The following is a 21,468-nucleotide window of genomic DNA, read 5'->3' as shown; positions in this document are numbered from 1 at the left end:
TTCCCTTTCTTCTATGCTTTGACCCCCTGGCTGTGATGGGGAGCAGAGACCCCACACACGCACTTGCTTCCCCCAAAAGCTGGGGGAATTGATGCATTCTGCTAGCCAGAGCTCCATCCTTCCATCCATCCATCCATCCATCCATCCTTCTGTCCATCCACCTATTCTTCTGTCTGTCCATCTATTCATCCATCTGTCCTATCTGTACATCCATCCATCCATGGGACAGCTCATGCTGACCCCGTCAGCCCCTTATGCCAAAAACTGTTTGCAGGGTGGGAAGGACCCTTCCCTGCCAAGCTCATGTCCTAAATGAAATTACCAGGGCTCCCTTCCTAATTAATCTCTTTGCAATTAGCTCCAGGCCTCTGAACCGCCCCCCCCCCACCCCCCCCAAGCGTCTATAGGAGGTACCTATAGGCAGTACCTATAGGCAGGGCTATGAATGTGCTCTGTTCACTGGAAAAACCTTTCCTGCGGCCCCCGGGGCTGACCCAGCCCATCGCCTGGCGGCCCGGGGCTGGCGGGGGGGACGCGGGACTCGGTGCGCGCCCCCGGGAGGGGACCGGGGGGGAGCGGAGGAGGAGTGAAGGGGAGGCGGGAGGATGCGGGCGGGCGGGAGGCAGGGCCGGGGCCGCCTCTGCTCCTCGCTCGCAGCCGCCGCACTCGCTGCCGGCCTCCCCCCGCCCCGCTCCGCGCCCCCCCTCCCCCGGAGGAGGCTCCGGCATGGCGGGGCCGGGGGCCGGCGGCCGCGGGTGCTGAGCGGGGCGGGCGCAGCGCTGATGCCGCAGAGCCGCCGCGGCGGAGGGAGGTAAGAGCCGCCACCGACCTGTTGGGCACGGCCGGGACCGCCTGCGTGCGGGGGGCGAGGTGCGGGGAGACGCCTCCGCCGGGCCCCCTGCCCTCCCCGGCTCCCGAGCATCCTCCCCCGGGCGCGGCCGGGGACGGGTTTTCCTCCCCGCTCCCTCCAGCGAGGAGCTTCTCCTTCAGCCCGAGGACGGGGCGGGGGGGGGGGGTATTGAATCCCCCCTGGCTTTATGCAACTTCGCTGCTTGCAAGATGTCGGGGCACCCTTTGGCTGGAGCAAAAATCGTTTCTCTGCCCTGACGGCGGGGGGAGGGTCTGTGCTGCCCGGGCGTCACCCGGCACGGGGGTGCAGCGGGGCAGGGGTCCCTCGCTCTGCCCAGCCCTGCTGGTGCCCTGTCGCTGGGTGAGACCTCCCACCCCTGGCCGTGATGGAGGACACCCCCCCCCCCGCCCCCCCTTGGGTCCAGAAGGGTGGCAAGGCCTGATTCTCTCCTGTGTAGACGGGTGTAAATCCAAAGGGAGGGGAAAATCCAATTTACCGCCGCACAGGGATGCTCGGATCAGGCGAGGCAGACGGGTGCTGGAGGGCTGGGCCAGCACCGTGGCTGTGCAGCGCATCCCGCTCTGCTCCCGGCCCCCCCGGCACCAAGAAGTTTGGGCCACAGTAGGTACAGGGTGTTTCCAGCCAGCGTGTTCTCCAGCTGGGATCTCTGCTATGGAGAGACCGTGCAACAGGCTTTCCTGCATCCCAGGAGATGCTTCCCGCTGGGTTTTATTGCCTGGGGTAGCATCAGGCACAGGAGGGTGATCAGCAGAGATCACAGCCAGCTCCTCTGTGAGCGATGGGATGGAGGGGCGTCCCCAGCTGAAACGTGTCCCGCTGGCTTGTTCTGCACATAGTGCTCGGGGATGGGGGTCTTGGGGCCTACCCCGGCATGGTGCAGGGTGGGGACCCCAGCCTGGCCCTGTCCAGGCCTTGGCACAGCCTCAGGGTTGTGGCAACGCTGCTCTGTGCCACCAGTCCCTGCAGCGAGCAGATGCATTTTAGGCTCTAAGATTGTGTTTGCAGGGATGCAGGTACCATGTTTGCCACCCACCCTGGGGTCCTCCAACATCTGACCCACCCTGGTAGCCAGGGAGATGCTAGAAAACCTTTCTGCTCCTGCAAATGCCACATCTAGCAGGGAGACCAGACAAATCACTGTCATTGATTTTTCTTCCCTTGCCTGCCTCAACCTGCTGCCTTGGAGGAGGTTTCCCCCCTCCCCGGCCAGCTGGGTGGTCTGCGGGTGGCGGGCGCAGAGGCAGGCTGGCATCTAGCGACTGGCGCCGGTAATACAGAGCGGCCCCTGCGCTGCCCCGGGCTGCTCCCCAGGGCCTGGGCTGGGATAGCCCTGGAGGGATGAGCCACATTTTGGGTGGCACTGGTAGGATTGCTGGAGGTGTTTTAGGAGCTCATTTTGGGATGCATTTGGTGTGGACCCTCTTGGGCAGCTGCTGGGGCCTCTCCAGCAGCTCTCTGAGCATCTCCCTGCTGTGCCGTGGTCCCTCGGAGAAGCAGATCCAAAATGGTCACCTTCTTAAAAGCTGGGTCACATCCCATTCTCTCTGCGAAAGGGCTGCAGGAGTGTGTCTGCCCAGGCCGGTGTCTCTGCCCCAGCCCCAGGCAGCAGAGAGCTGGAAAAGGGCACAAACCAGAGTGAGTATGTGCTGCCTGCAGAGAACAAGGGGAGGCAGCCAGGATCTTCCCCAGCAGCCGCCCTCTGTGAGTGGTTTTCACCCATTAATTTCTCTAATTGCTTTTGGAAAATGCGGTGGCAGCGTTCAGCACTGGTAGCATCGCAGTGAGGTGTTGAGCCGGGCTGGGGCGAGTGCTGTGCCTTGGGGGAGGCTTGCACAGACCCCCTGATCGCCCCTCACCACCCCAAATCCAGTGGGTCAAGGGATCCCACTCTGCTTGGGGAAAGCGTCTTTCCAGGTGGAAAAAACATAGGAGCTGCAGCGGTACGGTGGGGTGACGAAGGCTCAGGGCCACCCACGTGCCATCCATCCCTTGCAGACCCCTGGCATCAGCTGGGGGATGATCCCCGGGGGGGCACAGGAGCTATGCCCCGGGGCTGTCACCGCTCTCCCTCCCAGGTCGGCCACGATGGGATCGGTGGGAGCCGAGCGCTTCAAGGAGCTGAGCCCAGCAGGGACGCCGGAGGGCAACGTGGTGATGAGCTTCAGCTTCGACAGCTACCAGCTGGAGGACGACGAGCTGCAGCGGGGCAGCCAGGCCAAGGGCGTCCTCACCTTCATGGAGCCGGGTGAGGGCAGGCACGGCCTCGACCCAGGAGCCGGGTTCCCCGCTGGTTTCCCATCCATTTAGAAGGTTCCTGGTTTAAAAGCCACAAATGGCCTGAAATGCTGTAAAATTACCTAACACCTCTTTTTTTTTCCAGACCTGTTTGTACCCGTGTGAGCCACCACAGCGTCCCGTGGCAGGGGGCTCTGCAGGTTGGCAAGGAGTTGAGGGTTCATGCCCTGGCTCTCCTGCCCAGCTCACCCCCAGCCTGCAGCTTCACCCTTTCCCGTGCAGGGCTCAGGGATGCCTCTGGGATTTACCCCAGCCCTGCTCCACATCCCAGGGCAGCCCTGTCCACCTCCACACCCCCTCAACCCCTCCTGCGCCTTGACTTTGACTCTTACCTACACTGCCTGGCTCTCAGGTTATTCGGCTGCTATTAAAACTCGTCAGGCCCCAAAGCCCGGCTGCTTTCCTGCCTCCTGGGTCTCTCAGAGAAATGCCTTTATTTAGGGAAGGAGTTTCTCAGGGCTGGGGCCCTTTATTGGTGAGAACTGTGGGGTGCCGGGCTGCTTGCTCCTGGTGGGACGGTTTAAGCCATAAGGATGTTGAAGCACCATTTGTCACCCCACGGCTGGGGTCTGCTGCAGGTCCCATGGGTGCAGTAGTGCCACTGTCACGTCTTTTCTCTTTCCTTCCCCTTTTGGGGCAGTTTCTGAGGATCCTGAGCCCCAGGATCGATACCATGGGATTTACTTTGCCATGCTGCTGGCCGGGGTGGGATTTCTCCTGCCATACAACAGCTTTATTACTGATGTGGACTACCTGCACCACAAATACCCAGGTAGGTCTCCAGCAGCTGCAGCACTTCCCAGCCACCCCAAACCTGGGGAGAGCTCAGCCCCCCCTTCCAAGGAAGCTGAACCCCCACCATCCCTCATCACCTGCCTCTCCACAGGGACTTCCATCGTGTTCGACATGAGCCTCACCTACATCCTGGTGGCCTTGGTGGCCGTCATCCTCAACAACGCACTGGTGGAGCTGCTGAGCTTGCATACCCGGATCTCTGTGGGTGAGTGGGGGGTCCCAGCAGACCTTGGCAGTCTGCCCCATGCTGCCCCCCCACCCGCCTTCATCTCCCACCTGCAGGCTACCTCTTTGCCCTGGGGCCCCTGCTCTTTGTCAGCATCTGTGACGTCTGGCTGGAGCTCTTCACCCGCAGGCAAGCCTACGCCATCAACCTGGTTGCCGTCGGGGTGGTGGCCTTCGGCTGCACAGGTACGCGGGATGGCGGCCAGACCTTGGGGAAGCACAGCCCTTCAGACAGGGATGGGAAAACAGCCATCCCCAAGAGCCATGGTTTTCTGAGACAACCTCTTGCTCTGATCCCTATAAAGTGACCCTCACGTCCCTGCTCCATCCCCTCCACATCTGTATAGGCACCGTGGGACTGGCCGGGTGCGCCAGCACCAAACCGTGCTTTGGTCCCTGACACCACTGACCTGGGCCACCACAATGGCTTTGCCATTTGGGCCACCATGGTGGCTTCCCAAAACTCTGCACCTGGTGGCCACTCTTGGTGGGAACAGCCATGGTGGGGCATTCAGGGGGCAAAAACCTCTCCCACTTTTGGGGCAAGAAGGCTTCAGGTGCTGCATTGGCTATTCGAGAAGGGTGCAGCTCCTGGGTGGCATGGTGCATGGGCCCCCACCAGGGTTTCTTTCCCTACACGGTGTTTCGGCTGCAGCAATAATCCCTCCTTCTCCCCTCGGCGCATCTCTCCTGAAGTGCAGCAATCCAGCTTCTACGGCTACACGGGGCTGCTGCCCAAGCGCTACACGCAGGGGGTGATGACGGGCGAGAGTAAGTACCTGCACCCGCTGCCGGTGTCTGACTGCGTGGGCTTGATGGGGGGAATCCTCCTGCACCTTCTCCTGGGGCCCAAGGCCATGCTGTCCCCAGCGCAGTCTGGCCAGGTTGTCAGAAGATGGAGGACACCCCAACATGCTCCCCAGCAATGCGGGGTGTTTAATAGGTGATAAATCATTTGCAAAACCTGCTGTGCTGCCGCACCAAGCTGAGGGTTGGGGGAGTCTGCCAGGATCTGGCTCTGTTGCCCCAGAAAAATCACTGCTTGTAGCTCCTCCACATCTGGAGGCATCACATCCATGCAGTGGGGGGCTGCTGAGCGTCCCCGAGCTGTTGGGCTCAGTAGGACCTGGTGCTGACAGCTTTCCCATGCCACCAGGCACTGCTGGGGTCATCATCTCACTCAGCCGCATTTTCACCAAGCTGCTGCTGTCGGACGAGAAGGAGAACACGGTCATCTTCTTCTTCATTTCCATCGGCATGGAGCTGACGTGCTTCATCCTCCACCTCCTGGTGAAGCGCACCCGCTTCGTCCGCTACTACACCACCTGTTCCCGCAAGGGTCTCCCTGAGACCCAGGGGGCTGGTGATCGTGGGACGGGCTACCGCGTCCACCACGATGTTACTTCGGAGGATGTCCGATTTGTAAGCCAGGGGTGGGTTTCCTTCATGGCCTTTGGGGTCCCTCTCTCCACCAGCGCTCAGCACTGGTGTCCCCTCTGCTCCATGTAGGAGAATCGGCCACGGGGGCAACCGAGCTCCCCTCAGGGCAGTCCAGACCCTGAAGCCGAGCTGGCTGGCAGCGGCACCTACATGCGCTTTGACGTTCCTCGGCCCAAAATCAAGAGGAGCTGGCCCAGCTTCAGAGGTGGGTAGTTGGCTTGGGGGCCAAGCCATGCCAGCAGGGTGGTTTTGCAACATTTTGTGGGGCAGAATGAGTGATTGGTGGCCCAGGGCTTTGGGGAAGGGTCATCCCTTTCTCAGTGCGCCCAAAACCATGAGGCAATCACATCTTTGGAAGCCACTGTTGGGGTGCAGGCAAGACTTTCAGGCTCTGCGAGGAATGGGCTGTGGGTTTTGGCTGAGCTGTGCTGCCCATCCCTGCCAGACATGCTGCTCCACCGCTACGTCGTGTCCCGGCTCATCTGGGCCTACATGCTCTCCATCGCCATGACCTACTTCATCACGCTGTGCCTCTTTCCTGGGCTGGAGTCGGAGATCCACAACTGCACACTGGGGGAATGGCTCCCCATCCTCATCATGGCCATCTTCAACCTCTCCGACTTCGTCGGCAAGGTAGGAGAGAGGCCAACTCCATGGGGTGGAGTGGATGCGTCCCTTCCACTGTGCCTCCTCTTTGTGTCCTCTTTCTAAGCTGCTTGGCTCCACCAAGGGCCATCTCCACCCCATGGGTATCGAACTAGTATGAAGTTGCTCACTGGCATGCCTGAGGTTGGGCTCCTGCAGCAGATGGTCTTGCCACCATCTCATCTTCTCCTTGCTGCTTCATTTTGGGCACCATGTTGCCCTCCCAATCCTCCTCGGCCCCCACAGCATTCTCTCTGCTCCTTCCTGCAGATCCTGGCTGCCTTGCCCTACGACTGGAGAGGGACCCACCTCCTCATCTACTCCTGCCTCCGTGTGGTCTTCATCCCCCTCTTCATCATGTGTGTCTATCCCAATGGGAGGCCCACCTTTGGGCACCCCGCCTGGCCCTGCATCTTCTCCCTCCTCATGGGCATCACCAATGGCTACTTCGGCAGTGTCCCCATGATCCTGGCCGCTGGCAAAGTGAGCCCTGAGCAGCGTGAGCTGGCAGGTAGGACCAAGCCCTCCTGGGAATTCCATGCAGGGTGTCCTGCATACCCTGACACCCCGTGTCCCTTCCCACAGGGAACACCATGACTGTATCCTACATGACAGGCTTGACGCTGGGCTCAGCCGTGGCATATTTTGCATATAGCCTCACCAGTACGTCCCACAGTACCTGTTTCTACACCGAAACCTCCAACAGCTCCTTCACGTCAGGGTACTGAGCCCCAGGGCGGGGCGATGGGGACAGGATGGGACCTGCTTCCTACCGTGGTCTCCACCGCCCCGCTCAGCCCGTGCCCTTCTTCGGGGAGGGCGCCCGGAGCCGGAAAGCTGCCCCGTGGTGGGCAGGGACCAGCATCCTGTTGGCATGGGGCCATGGCATCCCTGAACAGCCCATGCTGCCCAGCCAGGGCCACTTCTTGGGGTGACATTCCCCAACCCGGGGGGACAGGCGTGTGGCTCTTGGGGGGGCTTCCCATCAGCAACGTGCAGCTCTCTGGTGGAAGGGGGGTCGGGGGGGGTGGGGGGGTGGGGGGGTCTTCTGTTTGAGCCAAGCCATTGCCAGGAGGAAGAAAATACTGCCAAAACCCAAAGGGAATAGGACCAGCGCTGGGGAGAAGGTTGATGGAGGGCTGGTGAGGAAGACGAGGAGCAAGAGAGGAAGGAAATGCTCCTTCAGTCCCTGGTGGCTCTGGGAAGGTGGGTCTCGGCTTTCCTTGATGGTGCTGCAGGTTTTCACCTGCACCTAGGGAGAGACTGGCTTGAAATCACGATCCCTCCCCAAATACACCAATCGCTGTGTAAAAGAGTCAATTCACTTCTGCTGGCTGGAAAAAAAAACAAAAACAAAAACAAAAAACCAAACAAACCCAACACAGTTTTTCTGTCGTGTCTTGTTTTTGCCGCCCCGACTGCGAGAGAGGCAGGATCTTGCCTCTCCTCACCCCACACTGCGGGTCTGCCCCACTGCGGTCTCGAGGCCACAGCACTGCAGATGCCACCCGCGGGCAACTGCAGAACTTCAGGATTTATCGGAAGGGACATAAATGAAGCTGGCACCAGAGTAAATGTCTTTGCAAGGATGCCTGGTCATTAGCCATGTCGCTGTCACTGTCACGGCGCTGGCACTGCAGGCACTCAGCTGCTGGCAACGGGCTGGGCTTGCAAACACATGTGGGGGTGACGCCTCGTGCCTGTCCTGTGGCGTCTCGGGGGTGCCCCTTGTGCTGCTCCCCAGCTCCAGGGTCCCCTCTGTCACCTGGGGCAGCTGGATTTGCCACCGGGTCCCATCGAACCCCTGCCAGCCTGAAAACTGCTGCTGAAGTGCAAGACCGTTGCAGACAGCAAGTGGGAGAGAGCCCAGGCTGAGTGGAGCAGAAATCATCTGGAGGAGGTGCCGACGCCAGAGGCTGCTGCGTTTCTGGGACCGGCTGCACCTCGCTGTGCCAGGAGTCGGTGGGTGCCACCTCCCAAGGAAGCGAAGCCCAGGGGCTGGAGTTGGCGGGAGCGGGGGGCACCCCCGACCCAGCCTCACCCACACCAGAGGGTCTCGCCCTGCCGAGCCCCCGGCTGGGTGAAATGTAGCTGACACCAAAAAGCAAATCCAGCGGTTCATCCTCAACACCTCATCCCTGCAGGGCTCGGGGTACCGGAGTTGCCAGGAGCATAGTCGCAGGCGAAGGACTCGCGCCTCCTGCCCCGGGGCCCCAGCGAGCAGAGACCTCCGCTCCGGGGTCCCATCCCGTCCGTCGGTGCCACCCCGCAGGGGGACTGTCAGACCGACGGGGTGTCCCCAAAGAGCCACGCGGCACCTACACTGGGTCTCTCCCTGAACACGAGGCAGGGACTGAGCCAAAAAGTGACCGTTCCTACCAAGAGGAGAAAAACCCTGCAGTCAGGACAAGCAAGACAAAGAAAGATGCTTCATTGGATTGCTTTTTTTCAATTAATTTTTTTTTTTTATGAAAAAAGATCACACAGAGTTCTCCAACAAACAGAATGCCAAAAAATTGTTTTAAACAAAACATAAACAAAACAAAACAAAAAAAAAAAGACAAAAACCTGGCTCTCCTTTCCTCTCGATTGTCTGAAATATCCTTGTGTTCCATAGAAGGCAGTGGGTTTTAAGTGCTTTCTATTTAACATTAGCATAAAATCTCTCTCGCGCGCTCTCTCTCTCGCTCTTTAAAATATGCTCACACAATTTGCTTCTAGAAGTACAGTACACTTTGAGCGTGGGGGGGGTGTGCCTGTTCCCAGATCATTTACAATCACAATCCAACAGGAAATAAAAAATAATATTCTAAACGTCAGACTGTGTTCATTTCTGTCGTTGTTTTTTTTCTTTTTTTTTATAATTTCATAATTTTTTTCACAGTTTTAAAAAGTTTATATTTATATATATATATTTATATTTATATTTATAATTAAAAAGTTGAATCCATTTAAAGACTTATAATACAGGAGGGCTAAAGAGTCTTTTGGTACATTAAAACTGTACAGGCTAGAACCGTCACTATCCGCCGCGCCGAGGCGCCGGTGGCCCGGGGTGGAGGTGGTACGAGCTCAGCACCATGTGGTTCATTTAAAGGACGAGGGGTAACTTTGCAGGGGCATCCCTCTCCCCTAAGCCCCGGCCTCCGGTCTCTGGTAAGCAGCCGGTACCAGGGCGGATAGTTTCCAATCTGTCCTTGTCTTGAGCATCTCCCCACCGGAGCCTGGGCCATCACTCCTGACCGAGCCGGGCCCCGCTCCGCGTCCTAGCAATCTGTAGTGCGAGTCGGTAGTTGCAAAGATCAGTGCGTCTCTTGGAGGGTTTTTTTGTGTTTTAAGTGCAAGGATGTTGCATCGTTGCGTGGTTCTCCTCCCGTGTCCCCTCCAGCCGGGGGCAACCCTGGTGTGGCAGCGGTGATGCCACAGGTCCGGCGTGTGCCCAGCGGGAGTGAGACGGTGGGTCAGCGCCGCAGAGGGAGGAGGAAGCAATGGTGGCGGCTCTCTTGGAGCCTGGGGAGGTCGCCCGGATCGATGGAGCAGGCTGAACGGTCCCATCCCTGAGCCCAAGGTGGCAGTGGGGCTCTGGCTGCAGAAATGCCACAGGCAGGCATGGCCGGGCTTCACGCTCTACGCCCGCTCCCTTCAAACAAGGGGGTGAGGGCTTCCCAGCAGCTCCACATCTCTGCTCAGGCAAGGCATGGAGGGTAAAGCTGGGCGAGGGATGGCAAAATCCAACGGCCTGTGGTCTCCTCTGCTCCAAGCACTGAGCAGCAGCTTTTCCCAGTCTTTCCCTGCCTCCCTTCACTGCATGCTCCAAGACGAGTTCTTTGTTCGCCAATGTCACCCCCTGGCCATGCGTTTGCTCCCCCCAGCACCCTTCCAGGGCAGGAGGGATGCAGATGGACGGGGAAGGTGGGTTCAGACTGTTTGTTCAAGGGAGTGGGAAGGCAGCACCCAAGACTGGATGTCGGCTCATCTTCCACTCGGCTCCTCCCAGCCTGGAGAATCTCTTCTGCCATCTCCGTGCTGGGGCCAGCTCTGCCCCCTCGTGCTCCACGCTGCCAGCCAGGGGCCTCCAGGGAAAGGGAACCGCAAAAAGGCGCTGAGAGGATCGAGACGAGGCGCTGAGAGAGACTCATCTCCTTTCTCTTTCACCCTGTCCTTCCTAAAGGGTCATGCGAAACTAAGCAGGAAAGGGAATATAAGGACGGAGAGGAGCATACGCAGAAGGCTAGCAGGTGTCCTTCCACGTACAGGCGGCTTCCAAGTTACTGATGGGGGCAAATGACACAAAAGGGATCCCTCTTGCCGGGGGTCCCGCTGGTGAAATGATCACGAGACCCATGTGCTTTCTTGGACCAAAAGGAGGAAGGGAGAAGTTGGTCAAATGTCACCTTACTTAAAGCCACTTCCAGAAGAGCCTTGGGGTTCAAGAACCACCACCACCCCCCAACGGCATCTCCCTCAAGTCCTGTAACTGCTTCCCCAACCCCTTTCTTCAGCCCTCTCCTTCCTCCTCGTGTCTCTCGCGCTCTCCTGTCTGTAGTGTGACACAGAAGTCATGAGCATTGAAAGAAACAATCATGTCGTCTGAACAGGCACGTCCTCAGGTTTGTCCCATCCCTTCCCAGGGGGTGGCACGTGTCCCCTGGGCGGTCAGCAGATGACAGGGACCCCGTCAGTGTTGAAGATCATGCCCGTCGTGGGCTCGTAGGTCCCTGCAAGGTAGTAGAGGTCCTCACTGTCTTGGTATTTCTTTGTCTTTAGCATCTGCTCATATTGATCCAGACCAACAACAAGACACTTGTGTGAGATGGTCTGGACATCGTTTTCATCCACGTGAGAGGACTGGTAGAGGGCTCGCTGCATTACAGGAACGGAAAGAGACGGAAAGAAAAGGAGCAATTATATCTCACAGCATTTACAGCATCATCATCAATATGCAGGAAAAACACCCATCACGACTGGCCAGGGCTTGTGCTCACTCTCAAGCAAAACTCCCACTCATCCCCACTGCCAGCCCAGGGCAGGGACACTGGGAATCTGCACGGCCCACGAGCAGCGTGGACACAATCTGCCCAGCACACTAAACCTGAGCCCTCGCTCTCACTCAGCTCCCACCGATGGCAACGCCACAGCTGCCGAGCACACAGACAGGGCAATATGGAGGCCAGGAGTTGTCATCCTCACTTCAAGGACGCAAATGCAAAGATGGGTGCTAGATACCAGCCCTCTGTTCCTCTCAACAACCAGCACCTGCAGCTACTCCCACCCTCCAGAAACACCCATCCAAAGTTCTGGGCACTGCCGACTCAGCAGCTGAGGCAAACAGCAAGTGCCAGAGAATTTCAGGGAACATTTCCCCAGCAGCATTTGTTATGGCGTCCCTAGCATCCCCTCCCAGCCCTGCCCCAACCTCACCAACCTCCATAAAGTCCTTCCTCTGGTTGGATGCCTGCAAAGCTGTGGACAGACTCCTGCCGGATTTCTGATCCCAGCGCTGTGCCCAACAGGAAGAGGAAAGAGAAAACAGAAATGAAAAGCAGGTAATTAGTTGGTTTTCCATGCTGTCACCTCCTGCCCACCACATGTGCCTTCACAACCTCAATGCCCATCCACAGCCACTGGTAATAAATACTAAGAGCCACTGGAAACCACGCTGCGCATCTGTGCAAAATTTGGTGTTTCTGAGCACCAGGCCAGTCATTTTTACACTGTAAGAAGACTTGATCCAGCTCTTTTTGGATCAACACAAAAGCCTTTATTTCCCAGTATGGTAAAACCCACCCTTCCTCTGCTCAAGGGGTAAACACCAGGCTTGCCCACACAACAGGCAGCCCCCCAACATGAAATAATGGGGTCACCCCCATTACAGTGTCAGTAACAAACTGGGCCATGGGTGTTTTCCTCATCCATGGAAACAAAAGGGAACAGGCAGCTTTGCAGCCCTCTCGGCGAAGGCGGCCAGCCTACCTTGCCTTCGTTGAGTTTCTTCCCAGGGTTGGTTTCTTCTGGGTGATAAAACCATTTGACTCGGACTACCATGTTGTTCCCCCACGACTCCCACATGCTCTGGATCCGGCCAATGTAGGGCAGGTTGGGGCGGCCGGCTGAGAGGAAGACCGCGCAGTCTCCAATGCGGATTATCTCCTTGCCCCGGACGATGGCCTTGTAGAAGAGCTTCCTGGCCTTGCCTTTCATTCCTCGTCTCTGCCACGAGAGGACCACACAGGTGAGCAGCCAGGGATCACCTAGGCTTCCCTCACCCACCACTGTTTGCCCTGTCCCACATCCCACCCTTCGCTGTCGGCAGATCCACAGTGTCCACAGGCATCCCCAGAGGAAACGGGGCAGAGGGACAAGCCGTGCGGGACAGCCCCCCCAGTCACAGTGAAGGCCAACCCCAAACTCCTTGCAAACTGGAGACCCTGGCTGGGAACACACCAGGCCAGCAGAGTTTCACCACTCCAGGGGAAGGGAAAGGACATGGGTAAGAGGCACCAAAAGGCAAATGCCAGCACAGAGCACTATGGAGTGGTGGGAGAGGCTCCATTTACCTGTGTGGGTTTCCCAAACCACTTCCACAGCTGCCGCGCAGGGAGGAAAGCAGCAATCTTGGGCCTGTTCTCCACCGACGGCAGTCGCTGGCGCTTGGCCAGCTCCTTGGTGGTGGGCAGGTGGATGCCCTCACGCTTTTTGGGCCTGCTCTTGTTGCCGCTCTGCTGCGGTGCCGGCTGTTGCACCGGCTGCTGCGCCGGCTGTTTCTGGTTCTGGGGGTGGGAGGACGCGCGGGATTTCCCTGCCTGCTTGGTTTGCTTGGGTGGGAGGGTTTGCTGCACTGAGGAACTTGGCTGGGCCTCAGCTACTTCGTCATCAGAGCTACAGGAGGAGTCTTCATCTGTAGTGGAGGAAGAAGAAGAGCTGGAGCTTGATGAAGAAGAGGTTGATGAGGCTGAGGAAGAGGAGGAAGAGGAGGAGGAAGAGGAGCTGCTGCTAGAAGAGGAAGAGGAGGAGGAGTTGGAGGAAGAGAGAGGGGTGGATGCTCTTGAGCTCGCCGAGCTGCTGTCCTGGGCTTCCCCTCGGTTCTTCTCAGCCTCCTCTTCTCCCTCTGACTCCGAGCTGCTGTCGCTGCTGTTGCTCTCAGACTCCTCCATAGCTGCTGGAGCTGTTGCCTTTTCTTCCTGGTCCTTTGAAGCAGTGAGGCTCTCTGCTGAGCCATCAAACTTTCCTCCGAAGCTGGCAGGGGAAGGGTCTCCCTCAGCTGCTTTGGCTCGGGAAGATTTCTGCTTGCCCTCCACACCCACTGCAGGGGAATAGCCCAGCCCCAAGAGGCTCTTGCCGTCTCTGCGACTGACCAGGTTCGAGTCCTCCAGCATCCTCATCGCCTCCTTCATCTTCTTTGTCTTTGGAGACATCACACCCTCATGGTCCAGCTTGATCAGAATTTCATTGTCATGCTTTCTCTGAGCCTTGGCCATGGTGCCAAACTCCTGTGTCTCTTCTGTGGGCCGCCCTTTCTTGGTCTTGGCTTTTGACGCTGAAGCATCACTGGAGCCAAAGGCCGCCAGCGTCCCTGGGAGGTCGCTGTAGGGCTCTGTGCTGAGGATGCTGCCAAACACAGCAGGCTGGTAAGTGGGTTGTGGGGGGCTATGCAGCTTAGTGGAGATCTTCATTTTGCTGGCTTTTGACCGCTTTTCCTCTGTGGGGGCAGGAGAGCCTCCAGTCGGCAGTGGTTGTGATTTTCGTGACCCCTTCATGGTTGGCTTGGCCAAGCAAGCTGGCTTCTCCGGGACTGAAGAGGTAACAGGTGAAGACTCAACCTGATCCTTCTCTTCTGGTAAGGCGGCCTCTTCTGCACAGGGGAAGAAACACAAAGGCATGATGGTATCCATCCAGATGGGCACTATTACCTCAGACACAACCAGACATCAATGCTGACTGGTCTACGGCCAAGGGTGACTTTTTCCCGACACCCCAAAGAGGCACAGGTCCTCCCTGCTCACTGAACAGCCTGACTAATCAGCCTGGCCTGCGCCCATGAGCAGCTGATGGGCAATGCCCAGCAATGCTGCTTCAACTGCAGGGTAACCAGATCTGCTGCATCTTTGGCTGTACTGATGGCTGCTGAGATGCTCAGCTGAAAAAGGAACCCCGTTCTGCAGCACCGACTGACAGAAGGAGGCTCTCGCAGCGCAGGCCAGCTTCTGAGCCAGCCTCCTGCAAACTGTAGCCACAGCAGAACCAGCTGATGTATGGATGCTCTGCATTCAAGCAGTGCATCCACTTCCCTCCAAATCTTTCCTCAAGCAATAGCTCTAACTTGGGGAGAGTGGTGAGGAACCGTGCAACGACTCTCTCAACTCCAGGTCTGGCAGTGGTGACAACCTACCAGCTTTCACCTTGATGCTTGGCTTTCTCCCTCGCCCTTTGCCCTTCGACACGGGCTCCTCTGACCCCAGCGTAGCTCCCTCTTTTCCTTCTCCAGTGTCTTTGCTGGATTTACGGCTACGGCGCTTGGTGCTGGGCACCAAAAGGGCCGGGGAAGGCTCAGCACCTGGAACAGGTGAAAGAGATGGTCAAATGCAGTCAAATAACACATAAAACAGAGATGCAACACGGGGAATATATCCCTACCGATTCTGCAATACAGACTGGGCCTTCTTCCCTATGGGTTATATCCCACCTCGGCTCTGCATGGCCATAATTGATGGTGCAATCTTTGTGATTGAAAGTCTATGAACTCAGCCCAAAATCTCAGAGGCAGGTGTCCTGAAACTCCCTACATTTCATAGTGGGAAGTGTCATGCAAAAAACTGAACAGCAAGACTCACACTGGATCTTGTAGTCAGGTGGGAGAAGCCGAATATGAGACAGTGGGATACGTCCCGTGTCCCCATCATCAAACTCTACTGTGATGAGATCACCATCTTCCTCCAGATCCAGGGCTCCTGTGGGTTGGGAGAGCAGAAGACGGGATTAGGGACAAACATAAGAGTACAAATCCCTCGTCAGGGAAGTGGGGACATGGGAGAAGACAGGGATCTTGCACCAGTTCCAAAGCATCATGTCCCCACCTTTCCTAGGCTGTGCAGGGAGAGGACAGAAGGCTTGCTCTGCAATGGAAAGTCCCGGATAATACTACACCTGCCCACCCAGTGTAAAATTTCCCAGTCAACAACATTGCTCCAGAACATTAACAACCAGTTTGAATCCCCACCTCTTTCCCCTATTTCCCTCTATTCTTGCAGAAATTCACTTCTCTGTTTTCACTGCAGTATTTTTTTTTTGACCTGCATTTTGTAACTACTCAGCAATCACAAGCTGTTGCTTTTCAGCTTCTCTCCAAGAGAAATAAGCTGTGTTCCCACCCTCCCTGGAGTTAATTCTGACTTTTTGAAGTGTGTTGAACTTCTCTGATATTTTAAGCTCCTAAATTCACAGATTCACAGATCGGTACGGGTTGGATGGAACCTCCAGAGATCATCTAGTCCAACCCCCCTGCTAGAGCAGGAACGCCTAGAGCATGTTGCACAGGAATTACTCATACCTCTTCCTTCGAGAGCACGTCTCCTGGACCAACAGGATGTTACTAAACCAGCATCATGATGGAGTTGGGCATGACCCGGCAGAGAGGAACAGGCCAGGCTCTGACCTCCAGGACACTCACAGCAGAACTCAGGGCTTCCCCAGAGAAGCCTGACATCCCTCAGGACACATAGGACTGAGACATCCCTGGTTCACAGTGCAGAGCATCCAGGGCAGCCTTACCTCGGACAACTGTCCCTGGGTAGAGGCAGCGGTACTGCTGGCTCCAGTAGGCTGCAATCCTCGTGCCCTCGGGCAGGAATCGCACTGAAGGTGGTTTCACATCGATGATCTGCTCGGGGCAAGAGGAAGCCAATTACTGACACTTGGCACCAGCACAGACCATCCCACCACACTTGGCGTGTAGTGAAGCAGCTCTGGAGAAGACAAGGGACAGTTTCCCTGCTGGGAAATGGTCTCCTGTCTGCTCACAGGGCAGTGTGAAGGACTATCCCTGCTGGCATACAAGCCTACTGCCCACTGCCAGTGGGGGAGCTCAGCCATGGAGCAGTGACCCACACCAAGGGGAGCTCTGTCCAGACTGGCAACAGAGGCAGGACCAGGGCATCCCTGGAGCCCCAGCTGGGGAAAGGGGAAGCTTCCAGCTAGCCTCCTCCACCCCAAAACAGGGCTCAGGCACCAAGGATAGGCACCCTTTGGCCTCACATACCGCTTCCTGCAAGAGCTGCTCCAGGCAATAAATGTGGGGACGGTTTCCTCTCTCACCTTCCACCACCACACGGTATCTAAAACACAAAGGCCTGGTCAGACATGGCACATGGAAGACATCACACTGATCAGCTAACACCTCGCTGAGCCCTACCACCAGTTTAGTTGAGAGCATTTAATGAGAGGCAATTGGATTCTCCTCAGTGCAGATAAACCAGAGTGGACTCTCCTTCCCTCCCCGCCAGACTCTGTCAGTCTCTCTCCAGTCAGCTCTACACAACCCCCAAATCGATCCCTGCATCAGCTACATCCCCGCTCACTGGCAGAGCCCAGGTGGATACAGTAGTCCCTCAACTCACATGTCTGGTGAATGCACCGTCTTGACGTGCCCAGCATAGAGCAGCTTGTCATCCATGGGGATGAGGACACGCAGACCGTCTTTCAGCTCATCCTTGTCAATTATGCAGGAGCGGGGAGCTGTGAGGTGTTGGAGCAAGATGGGGATTAGAGAGCACCATATGTGAAAAAGCCACTGCAAGGGGAGAAGGAAACCTCATACTCCCAGCATCTCCCTCCCCCAGGAAAAGGCCAGTGAGCCCTTTGCAGAAAGGGCCATCTCTCTCTGGCTAGCTCCTGGCAGAGGAAAATTTTTCCCTCTTGGCAATAATAAAAAGTTCCCTCTCTTGGTAATAATAATATACCAGTAAATGAAAACAGGGCAGCTCAGAGACTGGGCTTCATCTAGATGTCACAGCAGGCCACTCTGATAAGGCTTGTTTTTGGCAAGCCAAATTGACTGGAAAAGTGGTACCTCCACCTCAAGGACTTGTAGCTTTAGATGAGGAACACGTGAAAGCTGTATAGTGCTCCTCCAAGCAGCCATGGGAAACTTGCCCAGTCCCTCTACCTTTACAATTAGCCCCCCCGGCCCCTCCTGTGCTCACCTGGTGTGGGTGGTCGCTCGACCAGCATGCTCAGTGGGATGTTCTCATCCTCTGAGAAGCTGCTGTCTTGGTTGGGTTCAAAATCCTCCTCTGCTGCCATGCTCTCCATGAGCTTGCTGACAGCTCCTCCTTTCCCTCGGTTCTGCAGGAGAGCAAGCAGCATATCAGCAGGATGACAACAGGCAACAGTTTGATCCCATCTCACCTTCCTCCAGCAACAAATAACCTGAGGATATTGGGACAAACTCGTCTCCATCCTCAGCAACATTAATCACACAGAGAGTTAAGTGGGTGTACCCAAACTTGCTTTTTGGTTGAACAAAGATCTTTGTTTTTCTGGGTTTATTCCCAAGCATCATTGACAGCTGACCAAAAGCTACTTAACACATCCTAGCCACATCTTACTTCTGGAGGTTAGGAGAGATGCTGTGGAGCAGACAGCTGTAGCTCTGCTCTGCCTTCACCATCTCTCTGCACAGTTTCCTGAGACCCTGTCTTCACTAAATGGGCAGCAGGCACTGCTCTGATTTCTTCTGAAAGCCCCACGATCCATTTCCTGCTGTTACACAGAGACCATAAGCATTACACTCAGAAATCACGTGAGAAGACACAGTAATGTGTATTATGAGAGAAGACAGGCTACAGCAATGGAGCAGAAACCAGTGGTGACCTGGCTCGCCCAGTGCTGAGCAGGACAACTCCATCACCATCTCCATGGTCCTTGCTATCCATGAAAGCTCTCCTCCACCTCGTGGCCACCTTAAAGAAAGTTCTGACTGCTCACTAATTTGAAGAATGAAGTCAAATAAACACCAGATGGTAGCAGCAGGTTCTACCTGATAAGTCTTCCTTGGATTTTAGGCTACTCAAAACAGCATTTTGCCCGTAACAAACCCAGCAAAACCTGCATGTCTGTTTTCCCTGCCTCACGTTGCAACAGCCCAGAAAAAGAGCAGGGCTCTGCCAGCAACCCTCCAGTTCACCCAGACTAGAACCAGCCTCTCACCTCTTTTTTCACCTCCTTGGCTTTCACTTTGGCTTTGCTCTTCTTGGTGGAGCCCAGGGCACTAGCCAGGCTGACACGAACATCAGATGGGGAGCTAGGGATGCCAGGAGGAGACATGGACGAGGAGGAGGAGCAGCAGGGTGTTTCTTTACCCTTCTTCCGCTGCTAAAAATAAAAACACTCCCATCAGTAAAGACAGTATTGGTAAAGATCTGGGCCCAGGGAGAGGGGAAAGACGGAGCAAAGCAGGCTGAGCACAGGTAGGATGACATTCAACCAGCAGTTAGTTCACTGACCACACCACATCCTACATCTCCCAGCTCTGCTTTCAGACTTCACACATTTTGGGAAGAGCTTTTCATTACCCTGGAGAGCAATTCCTGCCCATCAAACCTTCCCCCAAAGAGCTCCAAGAAGATCCCAGCTGGCCTCATGTCACAAGTAACTTGTCTAACTCTCCCCATAATCAGTGCTCCTCCATAACGCTGCCATGAACTGAACTGGAGGCGGAGGGAGTCAAGCTTTCAGCCAAGACAAGGAGGCAGCAACCCAGAGATCACGGCCCACACCAGCCAGGGACAGCCCTCAGAAGACGCCATATAAAAGGTGAACATCCTTAAAAGGCAGCATGGGGGGCACAGCTCAGAGAGTGGGAGAGAGATTTCTGACATGTTTTAATGCATGATGTCCACTCTGGCCAATCCAAGCAGGATGGATTTGAGACATGGAGGGTGACACAAGTAACCTGCCCTGTTCAAACACAACAGGCTTTTACTCCCTGCGAGTCAGATCCAAACCTGACAGCTCCTCAGGGTGTATGTGGGACTGGCAGGGGTGACAAGGAGCAGTCAAACAGCACTGGGGCAGCCAGTGAGACAAGACTCAACTCTCCCCTGCCCTAGCAGAGTTAATTGCCCTCCCCTCACCTCCCAAGGGTCCCACACCAATTCTGCCAGCACATTCCTCACCTTGCTTAGTTCCTTCCTCTCCTTCCCCTTGCTGCCCTCCTTTTTGGGGCTCATGGGTGCCCCCTTGCCACAGCGCGCAGGCTTGGAGACAGGAGTAGAGCTGGCAGGCGCTGCGGGGGTCAGCATGGCCGAGGACATGGTGGCGTCATGGAGGAAGATCCGCTCACTCCGGCGCCGGTTCCACAGGTCATCATCGCTGGCCTCCAGCCCAAATTCAAAGCTCAAGTCCTTGGGGGACTTGAATTTCTTCAGCTTGCGGCCTTTCTCAGACCCGAGCTTGGCCTTGTCAGCACTCCCAGATCCGGAGTCGAGGCTGCTGGGGGCCTGGCTTTGCGGGATGCTGCTTGCCTCCAGTGGCCCCTTCTTTCCCCGCAGCAGCCCTGAGGGTGACTTCTTCCTGATCTTGATCTCACTCTCTGAGTCGGTGTATTCAAACTCTGTCCCTAGGTGCAAAGGATTTAACCATCAGTCAAAGCCCTGGCTGAGCAATGTCCTGCTGGAAGCTTTTGGGCTCCATGGGAGATGCCGTGCCTGTTCAACAGAGCCTTGCTTGTTCCCCTTCCCAATCCCCACATCCCTCAGATCTCCATTTCTGCCCCATGAAACAGTGACTTCCCTGAAAATAAGTCTCCCCTGCCCCAAACCAGAGCCCACCCATTCAGGCGGTGTGGTTCAGTGTGTTCCCTGCCTCCATTTTCTCCCTTCTCCTACAACCAAAACCCTGTAGGGAAGCTCTGAAGAAATAAGAAACTCTAACATTTGCTCCTCCACAAAAAGGAGTTGCTTGGCTGAAGTAAAGCACAAACCCCACAAGCTAAGCCTTCCTCCCCTCCCGGTGGGAGTCCTCTCCAATCTCACCTTCGTTTCAGGAGAACGATCTCTTTAACGAATTGAATAAACCCAGTTTTCAAGTTTATTTTTTCCCATTGGCCATCAGACACCACAGATCTTTTTATTGGCTCAGGTAATCGCCTTTAAAGTCAAGAGAGGTAAATGATCTTTTGTCTGTGGCAAATGGAAATCCCCTCACATTGGCCTCCGCTCAGCATCATGGGCACAGCAGTACCCAGAGGCCTGAAATGTTGTAGTAATGCCAAGATGTTCACCACCTTCAGTCTGTTTCTCTCTCCAGAAGGAGAGCAAGATCATATGTTTCCAGGGACAGAAAGAAAACTGAAGCAGGATCTACACACACAGCAACATGGGCAGGAGGTAGGCAAAACACTGTGGCTGCAAAGGCACTGTGCCATCAGAGGGATACAAAGAACCAGGAAGAAACTTGCCAAGGTCATGCAGTAAGTCTATGTTGGAACAAGAGACTGAGCCCAGATTTTCTAAATCCATTAGTTTCCCAGGGCACTGGACCTCATAGGATGGCACAGCACCTCTGAAGATGTGTAGAAACATCAGCAGAATCTGGTTCTCCCTCTCCAAAAAAAAACATCAGCCAAAGGTCTCTCTTGTATCCTCCTCCAACCTGCTGTGGATCTGCCCTCTCTGCACACACATCTGCATGACTCTTGCCTTCAGACCAAGGTCTGAAATCAGGTCTTGCTTGGCAGAATCTCTTCTCAAGTGCAAACAGTGAACGATCCCTGCTGTGATAACCACTGCTTGCAAAAGACCCTTGAGAAAGGACGTACACGACCGAACAACATTCACATGGGTAAATGAAAACGTACAAGGCACAAGCATGGAGAGCATCTTCTCTCAGCCCTTCTCTCTCAACTATGCTCACTTTCCTGGGTAAATTCAGTCTGCAGGAACCTGCTCTCATCTTCTACCCAAACCTCTTCCCCTGAGACAGCAGCAGCATGAGCAGGAAAAGAGCAAGCCTGTCAAAATCAAAGCCAGCAAGGCTCAAAATGAAAAACCCACTGGAAATTACAACACCCCTTCTTCTCTCTTACTGCCCATGAGACAATTTCTAGATGCTTCCAGTTTCAAGGAGGGCAGGTTACAAGACAATAAATTCTTAACAGAGGCTGTTGGAACAAGTTGGCAAAAGCCTAATACAGCTTAGAA

At 55.8% G+C, this 21,468-nt stretch overlaps 2 protein-coding genes across 9 annotated transcripts in view; one reads left to right on the top strand and one right to left on the bottom strand.

Annotated features, from left to right (window-relative positions):
- The first annotated feature begins 641 nt into the window (after window positions 1-641).
- Window positions 642-7,228, top strand: SLC29A4 (solute carrier family 29 member 4). The gene is made up of 11 exons (XM_054842573.1): window positions 642-811; window positions 2,947-3,116; window positions 3,807-3,938; window positions 4,053-4,166; window positions 4,244-4,372; window positions 4,883-4,957; window positions 5,343-5,608; window positions 5,696-5,831; window positions 6,072-6,259; window positions 6,542-6,782; window positions 6,857-7,228. Exons 1-11 carry the CDS (start codon window positions 783-785, stop codon window positions 6,997-6,999), a joined length of 1,623 nt encoding a protein of 540 aa, XP_054698548.1. The 5' UTR covers window positions 642-782; the 3' UTR covers window positions 7,000-7,228.
- Window positions 7,229-7,332: 104 nt separating this feature from the next.
- Window positions 7,333-21,468, bottom strand: part of TNRC18 (trinucleotide repeat containing 18) — a 58,516-nt gene continuing 44,380 nt past the window's right edge. For 5 of the 8 annotated variants that reach the window (XM_054842708.1, XM_054842711.1, XM_054842714.1 and 2 more), the window contains 12 exons: window positions 19,444-19,886; window positions 18,476-18,640; window positions 17,470-17,611; window positions 16,885-17,002; window positions 16,527-16,602; window positions 16,040-16,148; window positions 15,103-15,219; window positions 14,661-14,825; window positions 12,829-14,123; window positions 12,245-12,481; window positions 11,697-11,771; window positions 7,333-11,134 (listed from right to left, as the gene is read on the bottom strand). In XM_054842708.1, the coding sequence (XP_054698683.1) occupies window positions 10,928-11,134; window positions 11,697-11,771; window positions 12,245-12,481; window positions 12,829-14,123; window positions 14,661-14,825; window positions 15,103-15,219; window positions 16,040-16,148; window positions 16,527-16,602; window positions 16,885-17,002; window positions 17,470-17,611; window positions 18,476-18,640; window positions 19,444-19,886 (3,149 nt within the window). In that variant the 3' untranslated portion in view covers window positions 7,333-10,927. The remainder of the gene's footprint in view (window positions 11,135-11,696; window positions 11,772-12,244; window positions 12,482-12,828; window positions 14,124-14,660; window positions 14,826-15,102; window positions 15,220-16,039; window positions 16,149-16,526; window positions 16,603-16,884; window positions 17,003-17,469; window positions 17,612-18,475; window positions 18,641-19,443; window positions 19,887-21,468) is intronic. The other 3 variants (XM_054842709.1, XM_054842712.1, XM_054842713.1) reach the window with 2 other exon arrangements.

Source organism: Grus americana, chromosome 15, assembly GCF_028858705.1.
Source record: "Grus americana isolate bGruAme1 chromosome 15, bGruAme1.mat, whole genome shotgun sequence".
Classification (NCBI taxonomy): Eukaryota; Metazoa; Chordata; class Aves; order Gruiformes; family Gruidae; genus Grus; species Grus americana.
The sequence above is the reverse complement of the archived record's forward strand: the minus strand, read 5'-3'. Positions and strand labels throughout refer to the sequence as shown.

What these genes read in the sequence shown, in the direction of transcription:
- SLC29A4 (XM_054842573.1), top strand. Translation starts at nt 783, where the DNA reads ATGCCGCAGAGCCGCCGCGGCGGAGGGAG. An exon ending in AGCCGCCGCGGCGGAGGGAG is followed by an intron (nt 812 to 2,946) that starts GTAAGAGCCGCC and finishes TCTCCCTCCCAG; the next exon opens with GTCGGCCACGATGGGATCGG. An exon ending in TCTCCGACTTCGTCGGCAAG is followed by an intron (nt 6,260 to 6,541) that starts GTAGGAGAGAGG and finishes TCCTTCCTGCAG; the next exon opens with ATCCTGGCTGCCTTGCCCTA.